At 41.9% G+C, this 10135-nt stretch overlaps 1 protein-coding gene across 1 annotated transcript in view; it reads left to right on the forward strand.

The window, feature by feature from the left end:
- Window positions 1-9328, forward strand: part of ATIC (5-aminoimidazole-4-carboxamide ribonucleotide formyltransferase/IMP cyclohydrolase) — a 38199-nt gene extending 28871 nt beyond the window's left edge. The window contains exons 13-16 of the mRNA XM_021923962.2: window positions 3279-3371; window positions 5265-5447; window positions 7630-7785; window positions 8062-9328. Of these exons, the coding sequence (XP_021779654.2) occupies window positions 3279-3371; window positions 5265-5447; window positions 7630-7785; window positions 8062-8181 (552 nt within the window). The 3' untranslated portion in view covers window positions 8182-9328. The remainder of the gene's footprint in view (window positions 1-3278; window positions 3372-5264; window positions 5448-7629; window positions 7786-8061) is intronic.
- Window positions 9329-10135: the final 807 nt, after the last annotated feature.

Consider the following 10135-nt stretch of genomic DNA (forward strand, 5'->3'; position numbering starts at 1 on the left):
TGAGACTGGGTAATTTATAAAGAAAAGAGGTTTAATTGACTCACAGTTCCACACGGTTGGGGAGGCCTCAGGAATTGTACAATCGTGGCAGAAGGCACCTCTTCACAGGGCGGCAGGAGAGGGAATGAGTGGAAGCAAGAGAAATGCCATACGCTTACTGTCAGATCTCATGAGACTCACTCATTATCACGAGAACTGCACGGGGGAAACTGCCTCCATGATCCAGTTACCTCCACCTAGTCCCACCTGTGGACACGTGGGGATATTATAATTCAGGGTGACATTTAGGTGGGGACACAGCCAAACTACATCACCAAGATTATCTTTGGAGGTCTAGACATCTATGAAGCTGGCTTTTGCTGATAAGTTTTCTGGGAACCAAAGGAATCAGATTTATAGTTAGTGACTCAAATAGCAGATAAAGATAAAAGATATGTAACAATAATAATACCTTAGAGTAAATTCTTAAGAAATCCTAATAGCTTTTTTAAATTCAACTTTTAATTTTGAGGTGAAAGTTGTAGGTTCACATGCAGTTGTAAGAGTTCCCATGTAACCGTTACCCTATTTCTCCTAATGCTAGCATTTGTCACACTACAGTACAATTCCACAACCATGCCATTGACATTGATAACAGTTGAAGATACAGGACACTTTCTGGCCGGGTGCGGTGGCTTACGTCTGTAATCCCAGCACTTTGGGAGGCCGAGATGGGTGGATCACGAGGTCAGATGATGGAGACCATCCTGGCTAACGTGGATGGGGAAACCCCGTCTCTACTAAAAATACAAAAAATTAGCCGGCCTGGTGGTGGGCACCTATAGTCCCAGCTACTTGGAAGGCTGAGGCGGGAGAATGGTGTGAGCCCTGGAGGCGGAGCTTGCAGTGAGCCCAGATCACACCACTGTACTCCAACCTGGGCGATAGAGCGAGACTCCGTCTCAAAACATAAAAAAAAATTAAAAAACATAAAGATACAGGACATTTCCAACACTGCAGTGATCCCTCATGTTCTTCTGTAGCCAGGCTCACTTGATACTGCTTCCACCCCCTCCTTACCCTTGGGCAACCACAAATCTGTTTTTCCTTTTTATAATTTTCATTCATCGTGCATTCATACACAGTTTTTTTTGTTTGTGAACATAAGGTTTTGTTTTTGTTTTTGTTTTTTGGGGAAACAGGTTCTAACTCTGTTGCCCAGGCTGGAGTGCAATGGCATGATCTTGGCTCACTGCAATCTCTGCCTCCCTGGTTCAAGTGATTCTCCTGCCTCAGCCTCCCAAGTAGCTGGGATTACAGGCATGCACCACCACACCTGGCTAATCTTTGTATTTTCAGTAAAGACGGGGTTTCACCATGTTGTTCAGGCTGATCTTGAACTCCTAACTCAGGTGATCCACCTGCCTTGGCCTCCCAAAGTGTTGGGATTACAGGCGTGAGCCACTGTGCCCAGCCTAAACGTAAGTTTTTATTTCTCTTTGATAAATGCCCAGGGTTGTTAATTGCTTTGTGGTATGGTAGTTGCATGTTTACTAAGAAACTGCTGAATTGTTTGCTAGAGTGGCTTGTACCATTTTGTATTCCCCCCAGCAGTGGATGAGTGATCCAGTGTCTCTGCATCCTTGCTAGCTTTTGGTATTGCCACCTTTTGTTTTGTTTTGTTTTTTAAAGACATTCTGATACGTGTGTATCAATATCTCACTGATTTTAATTTGCGTAATGGCTCATGATGTTGAACATTTTTTTGTGTACTTATTTGCTACCTGTGTATCCTTTTTGGTGAAATGTCTCTATGTCTTTTGCTCATTTTCTAATTAAGTTTTTGACTTAACTGAGTTGTTTTGTTTTGTTTTGAGATGAAGTCTCGCTCAGTCACCTAGACTGGAGTACAGTGGCACGATCTTGTTTCACTGCAGCCTCCACCTCCCAGGTTCAAGTGATTCTCCTACCTCAGCCTCCTGAGTAGCTGGGATTACAGGAATGCGCCACCACACCTGGCTAATTTTTATATTTTTAGTAGAGACGGGGTTTCACCATGTTGGCCAGGCTGGCCTGGAACTCCTGACCTCAGGTGGTCCACCTGCCTTGGCCTCCCGAGGTGCTAGGATTACAGGCGTGAGCCACTGTGCCTGGCCTGTTACTAAGTTTTTAAAGTGTTTTTGTGTTTTAGGGGCTAGTTTGTTGTTGGATATGAGGTTTGTTAATAATTTTCTCCTAGTCTGTAGCTTGTCTTTTCATCCGCTTTAACGAGGAATCTTTTACAGAGTAAAAGTTCTTAATTTTACTGAAGTCAAATTTATCAACTTATCCATTGGCTGCAGTGAATATTCTCTGTCCCCTTAGCATACAGAGGTGGACTGTCATCCTTCTTTTCCATTTGTATTCATGCTTTATACTAAAGATAGTGATATTTTTCGGTGTTACTCTTGTTGTTCTGTTTGGTCCGGTAACTCCTAATGGTTTTTGAACGGTTTCTACTTAAGTTATTCTCAACAAAAGAGAAAATGATCCTAATTTGATTTTTCCAAACAGTCTTGGCTGTCCGTGTGCATCATAATGATTTGTGATGTCTATGAAACAGTTCTCTGCATTGGTTCTGAACATAAATTTTACCATGTCTCCAGATCGTTAAAAGTACTCTGGTCAAGAAAATATTGTTTGTCAGTTTTGGAATGGGTATGGTAGTTCTTACCTTGTGTGATATAAAAAGATTGAATCCACAATTGCTGCAAAATAACATTAGTTTGTTTCTATGGATGCATTGTGCTAAGTTCCACCACAAATGTGTTAAATATTTAAGTAAATTGTGGTAGTGTGTAGCAGGAACAGTGAATTTCCCTCTGTCATTTGAGAGGTATAACTATGTCGTAGGTCTTTTACATTAAATAGAACTAAGAAGCTTAAAGTTGGCCGGGCGTGGTGGCTCACACCTGTTGTAATCCTGGCTCTCTGGGAGGCTGAGACAAGTAGATGACTTGAGCTCAGGAGTTCGAGACCAGCCTGGCCAACATGGTGAAACCCCATCTCTACTAAAAATACAAAAATTAGCCAGGCATGGTAGTGTGCATCTGTAATTGAAGTGTGAGAATCTCCTGAACCCGGGAGGTGGAGGTTGCAGTGAGCCAAGATAGTGCCGTTGGAGATGTCCCATTGTGTCTGGGAGACAGAGTGAGATTCTGATTCCAAAAAAACACAAAAAATAACATTTAAAAAAAGAAGCTTAAAATTAAATGAGTTTAAAAGGCCCCATGCGATTTACCATTGTGTATGTGTTTCAGTTGCCAGAGTCAGCCGTCCGAGACCTCATCGTAGCCACCATTGCTGTCAAGTACACTCAGTCTAACTCCGTGTGCTACGCCAAGAATGGGCAGGTAAATGGGCTGTTGGACTTGCCTTCAGGGGACTGTTGTTTTACGAAATTATATTTAAGCATCCGTCTGCCTTAGATATTGGACAGCCTAAAAGGGAATACTTGCCAAGTGTTTCTCTTTTGGGTTTGTTAGTGTTTTCCTCAGTACCCTGGTGGGCTGTTAAAACTAATGATGATCAGAAAATATCTTTGGCACCAGGTACTTGGAACCAGGTACTCAAATTAGTTGTGCCGCTTCTTGCCTGGAGTAGGTTGGCACGTTTTGGATTAGTGAGACTCTAATAGCTGTTACAAAACTGGATTATTTACTCTTCTTTTCCCCCATTGGTAGTATTTCCAGGGAAGAGGAGGTAAGTTATGGTACTGCCACCTGCCGGCCTATATTTTTGCAGCCTGCAGGGTATTTTCACATTATTTTTTACATTGTCTTATCAAGAATCTGCTGAGTAGAAAGACTGCTAGACTAGGAGTTAACCTGTTCTTTAAGAAATCACGTTTATTGAGGCATAATTTGTATACAGTAGAATTCACCTTTTTAAATGTACAGTTTGACCAGTTTTCACAAATTTCACAGTATGTGACCGCTGCTGCAATAAAATACTGAACATTTCTCACTGTGTAATGTTAAGCAAGATATTGAACTTCTTTCCTAGTGTCCCAAGCCTCAAAATACAAGATCGAACTGATTCATCTCTGAGGTCTCTGCTAGCCTTTTCTTCACATGGTGTCCTGAGCTTATCTCTTTGGCATTTGTTAAATTATTTGGCCCACACGTGATGGGGAGGCAGATGGATATGAATTAGCCTATGGCCTGGAAGACCCAAGATTGCCAATCTCTGTAGTAACAAACTCCTGGGACATTGTGTCTACTGACGTCAGGTTCTAGGAAGTTCTGTAAGTCCATGTAGAGTGAGTCCTTCTTTCCTGATGTCCAGGTGGAGGCGGCTGCACAGGTGTTTGCGGTCTCTTTTGTTCTCTTGTAGCTGTGGGCAGGGTTGCCAGCAGCTGTGCTCAGAGAGAGATGGACTGTTGGGCAGACAGCTGAGGGGCTGTTCATTGTAGGAACTAAAACCAGAAAACACACCTGTGCATTTAAGTCCTTGGTGCTTAGAATTCAACCCATAGAAATAGAGGAAGGAAGGAAGAACATTTGTACCTGGTGGAATTGTTTCTACTTTTAGCTACCCGCGTCAGATCCTTATCTCAATTTCTGAGAGTTGATATTTTAACTGTAATTTATACACTGGGGCAAAGACTTTCAAATAACCATAGTTATTTTTGTGGTCATTGGTTTTATTTATTAGTTAATTATAGAGATAAGGTCTTGCTCCGTTGCCCAGGCCAAAGTACAGTGACATGATCATAGCTCACTGTAGCCTTGGACTCCTGGGCTCAAACGATCCTCCCACTTCAGCCTCCTGAGTAGCTGGGACTACAGGTGTGCGCCACCACCCCCAGCTATTTTTTTATTTTTATTTTTTATAGAGATGAGATGTTGCCATCTTGCCCAGGCTGGTCTCCTGGGCTCAAGCGATCCTTCTGTCCTGGCCTCCCAAAGTGCTGGGATTACGGGCATGAGCCAGTGTGCCCAGCATTGGTCATTAATTTTAACTCTTTTTTTTTTTTTTTTTTTTTTTTGGCCTCAAGCCATCAATTTTATTGAATTGTAGAATATTAATAGTCATGTCACATATCACTGAAGAGCTATAAATAGTAGTTATAAACCTCTTATTACCCCCCCTTTTAATGACTTAAAAATTATTTATATTTCTCTTGGCCTGATACGTTCCTCCACAAAACTAATAAATAGGTTTTAGAGAATGTGCACAAAAGATCCTTTTGAGAAGAAAGTGTTGTTGGAAGAGGTGTTCACTTTAATGTCTGTGTTCCTCAGGTTATCGGCATTGGAGCAGGACAGCAGTCTCGTATACACTGCACTCGACTTGCAGGAGATAAGGCAAACTATTGGTGGCTTAGACACCATCCACAAGTGCTTTTGATGAAGTTTAAAACAGGAGTGAAGAGAGCAGAAATCTCCAATGCCATCGATCAATATGTGACTGGAACCATTGGCGAGGTGAAAGACTTGTCATTGGGTTCTGGGCTGTATTAATATTCAGTTCACCCCTTTATGTGTAACAGATTTTAGCTTCATCACTACACAGAGAAAAAGATACTTTCCTTGAAATTCTATGTTGTCTAAAATTGAGCATTGAAACTTCTTACACATTTCTCATTTTCTTCTGTCTCATGTAACTTTCTTCATTGTTTTTGACCCCTTTCTGAAGCCACAGACCTCTGTCTATTTAAGTTGCAGCCTTGGTGTAGGTTTGTATATTGTACTTTCCCTGTTGTTTATAAGCTTTTGATGACAAGGACTGCTTTTCACCTACGTCGAGGTGTCTGCCATCGTGTCAGGCATGGTACTTGCTGTCTGACGGGTCTATATTCAACATTAAATACAAATTGCTTGACGGCAGGTAACTGTAGAGTCTTCTCCCACCACATTTTCTACATGCGCCATTAATAACGTGATATATTTTGTTACATTTCATGTTCTTCTGTTTGAAGAAGGTATGTGGGAACATGACAATCACAAACGTTAGGTAGGTAGCCTGCCAGAAGAAAAGATCTAGCCCAGTTTCTGGACATACTGCGTGCCTAACAAAATGCTAGATGGAAAACAGAAGCCTGCTAATCAAATAGTAGATGGTCTTCTGAAGAGCCAATTGACTACCCTCAGTTTTTTATTCAGGAGCAGGAATCAACATAAGTGTCATTGAAGAATGAGGCTGCAGAATATAACTGAAGTACTTAAAATATCTTTTTTTTTTTTTTAACTTTGATACTTGGATTTTTCTGTTTGATATTATCAGTCAACCCCTGCTACTAGTCCTGGAAGAGTCCTGGAAGTGAACAAGAGTAAAAGTACATCAAAGCTAAAACATCACCCAAGATAGAAGCACCTTGTAAAATATGATTAACTGTCTTAGTCTGTTTGTGCTGCTATGACACAATACTGCAGGCTGGGTAACTTATAAACCATAGATATTTATTTTTCATAGTTCTGGAGGCTGTGAAGTCCCAGATCAAGGTACTAGTGGGCTGAGAGTCTGGGGAGGCCTACCCTCTGCTTCCAAGATGGCACAGCCCTCTCTGGAGAGGACAGACACCGTGTCCTTACTTCACAGAAGGGGCAAACTTCCTCTGAAGCCCTTTTATAAGTCCATAATCCATTCATGAGGGCCCCACTCTCATCGCCTAATAACCTTCTAAAGGCCTTACTTTTTAATACTGTTGCATTGAGGATTAAGTTTCAACATGAATTTTGGAGGAGATACACACACTCAAACCATAGCAAATATGAATTGTGTTTTGTCTACAACTGATTTTAGATTTAAAATAATTTTTGTATAAACGTAGTTATAGAACATTCATCCTCATCTCTTTCCTAGATTGGATATGGAGGGGTTTTATTTGAAAACTGAAAACCTTTGGAATACAATTTTTTATTTGCCTTCTTTGCTATAGTACTATCAAAGCAGTAGATCTAAATTAGACAGTAGTCTAATTAATAGACATAAAGTAGTAGATACGAAGTAAATTTAAATTAGAGATTTTTAAAACAGTGTATTTTTATGTAAGTAGCTTAGCCAAAAATGGAAAAAATATATATATACTTGGGATAAACTGATTTAGAAAGTAAAATGGTATTATCTTTATTTGGTAAACTTAGAATCACTTTTTTTCCTTAATGAAAATGTTTCTAAAAGCATCAGAGAGATTCTAGATATGTGAACTTCCATGTAAATAATGGTCATTATTTACAGTTAAGAAGTTCTGGCCAGGCGCGGTGGCTCATGCCTGTAATCCCAGCACTTGGGGAGGCCGAGGTGGGCGGGTCACAAGGTCAAGAGTTTGAGACCCTCCTGGCCAACGTGGTGAAACTCTGTCTACAAAAATACAAAAATTAGCTGGGTGTGGTGGTATGCTCTTGTAGTGCCAGGTATTTGGGAGGCTGAGGCAGGAGAATTGCTTGAACCTGGGAGGTAGAGGTTGCAGGTAGCCGAGATCGTGCCATTGCACTCCAGCCTGGTGACAGTGCAAGACTCCGTCTAAAATAAATAAATAAATAAATAATAATAATGAAAAGAAGTCTAGGAAAAATGCCCAGGTGCTTTCTGGCATTGGTGCTTTGCACCAGATGGGACTAAAGACAATGTCAGACTAAGCTTCTTCCTTTCTCTCTCCCCACATAGGATGAAGATTTGATCAAGTGGAAGGCATTGTTTGAGGAAGTCCCTGAGTTACTCACTGAGGCAGAGAAGAAGGAATGGGTTGAGAAACTGACTGAAGTTTCTATCAGCTCTGATGCCTTCTTCCCTTTCAGAGATAATGTAGACAGAGCTAAAAGGGTAAGTATGGAATTGGGTGCGTTTGCCTAGAGTTGAGCATTATGTAGAAACTGTTTCAGAAATCCTGCTTTTGATTTTTTAAAGGTGTGGTAAAGTGATACAGATCGGTAATATTCAGAGAACCATTTGGCTTACCCATTGGGTGGATGGAGAGCCCAAATCTGTTGTTATTCTGCCTGTTTGAGTGGATCTTTGTTAGCATATGCTTTTTAGAGGGGGATTTTGAGTTTTGCAGGTTTTTGCATAAAGTTGCGTTTTGAAAATCAATTCCCCCAGAGTGGTGTGGCGTACATTGCGGCTCCCGCCGGTTCTGCTGCTGACAAAGTTGTGATTGAAGCCTGCGACGAACTGGGAATCATCCTCGCTCACACGAACCTTCGGCTCTTCCACCACTGATTTTACCACACGCTGCTTTTTGGCTTGCTTATGTGTAGGTGAACAGTCGCGCCTGAAACTTTATGAGAATAACTTTTTAAAAAAATAAAACAGCACCTCTTAATCACTGGATCCATAGTTTTTGGTAGTTGTGTTTTATGTGAAAGATACAGGCTCTTTCAACTGACACATGACACGTAAATGAGGAATTCCAGAGCACCCCCGCCTGCCGGAGCTCAGCCCGTCCCACAGCACTGCCTGTGTGAAACATAAACATTCACGGGAACCAGACGAACTGAGCAGCCAGAGGACATGGCACAAGTGTCTTAAAGCTCCATGTTTCCTCCTAGGGGAGTCTTCTCATGCTGTTTTTTTTTTTTTTAATGTATTTTTTTGAGATGGAGTCTCGCTCTGTTGCCCAGGCTAGTCAGTGACGTGATCTCAGCTCACTGTAACCTCCGCCTCCCAGATTTAAGTGATTCTTCTGCCTTAGCCTCCCAAGTAGCTAGGATTACAGGCATGCACCGCCATGCCTGGCTAATTTTTGTATTTTTAGTAGAGACAGGGTTTCACCATGTTGGTTAGGCTGGTCTTGAACTCCTGACCTCGTGATCCACCTGCCTCGGCCTCCCAAAGTGCTGGGATTACAGGGGTGAGCCACTGCGCCCGGCCCTCATGCCATTGATTTTTAATCACACTTCTGAGAAGCTTGGTTGTCTACTTTTCAAACACAGCAGATTGGCACCTGTGAACTGGAACCTTAGAGGGGATTAGTAAGTCTTGCTGACACCCTGTATGGATAATCGAATGCATCTTTTTCTTGGTGCTAAGTGAAATGTTTCCCAGAATTTCGGCAGCCGTAGATTCACTCTCTGGAGCTACATAAAAATGTCGTCAGTGTTCAGTGCTCAGAAATTGTACCCAATATTCCAGTTACAGGCTTATCACTGCAGTGGGCACAGTGGGAGGGCAGTGCCTTCCTTCGTCAGGACAGCCCTGTGCATCTGTGTGTCCTGCCTGTGTGCTTCTGACCATTCCTGTGCATTGCACCTGTGTTCAACTAAAACCCTTTGCCATTGTTCACCTTGACTGATGAGTCCTACCCTCTTCCCAAGTCTTTAACCTACCCCCGCTTGCTAAATAAAAATTTCTGAAGTTTTTTTCTTAATGGTCATGTTTCTAATTTATTTCTGCATCAGCTAGTCTTCCAGCCCCTGCATAGTACCTGCCCACATTGAAACAAGGCTGACTTGTGTGATCAGTAAAACACTGCAGAAAAAATATGACTTTTGAGGCTAGGTCCTAATGCATTGCAACTTTTAACCTTGGTTTTTTGGATTACTTCCTCTGGGATAAGCCAAGGCCACGTTGTAAGATTTAAGCAGCCCTCCACAAGGAGAGAAGCCATCTTGCTTACACTTGCTGCCAGCCATATGAGTGAGCCACCTCAGAGGTGGATCCTCCAGCTCCACTCCCAGGCAACATCTGGCTTCAACCTCTTCAGAGACCTGAGCCAGAACTGCCAAAAAGAGCTCTTGAATTCCTGACCCAGAGATACAGAGAGATGCATGCTATCGTAAGCCACAAAGTTCTGGGATAATTATGTAGCAGTGAATAGCTAATACAGATTTTGGCTTATAAATTAAGTGTGCATTGTCTTTTTGATGGTTCTTTGGCTTGACCAAAGGTTAACATTAAGGGTATGATAATGGGAACAGGCTGGGCACTGTGTCTGCCGTCTATAATCCTAGCACTTTGAGAGGATCGCTTGAGGCCAGGAATTCAAGACCAGCCTGGGCAACACAGCAACATCCTCATCTCTAAAAAAGAAAATTTTAATTAGCTGGACGTGGTGGCTCGTGTTTGTAGTATTCTTCACATAAATGAAGAATAAATAAATGGAGAAAATACAACTCCCATGCAGAAGAATTCTAAGTAATTTACATCAACACTCCACCTTTAAGATGGGCATAAC

The sequence above is a fragment of the Papio anubis genome, chromosome 10, assembly GCF_008728515.1.
Source record: "Papio anubis isolate 15944 chromosome 10, Panubis1.0, whole genome shotgun sequence".
Taxonomy (NCBI): Eukaryota; Metazoa; Chordata; class Mammalia; order Primates; family Cercopithecidae; genus Papio; species Papio anubis.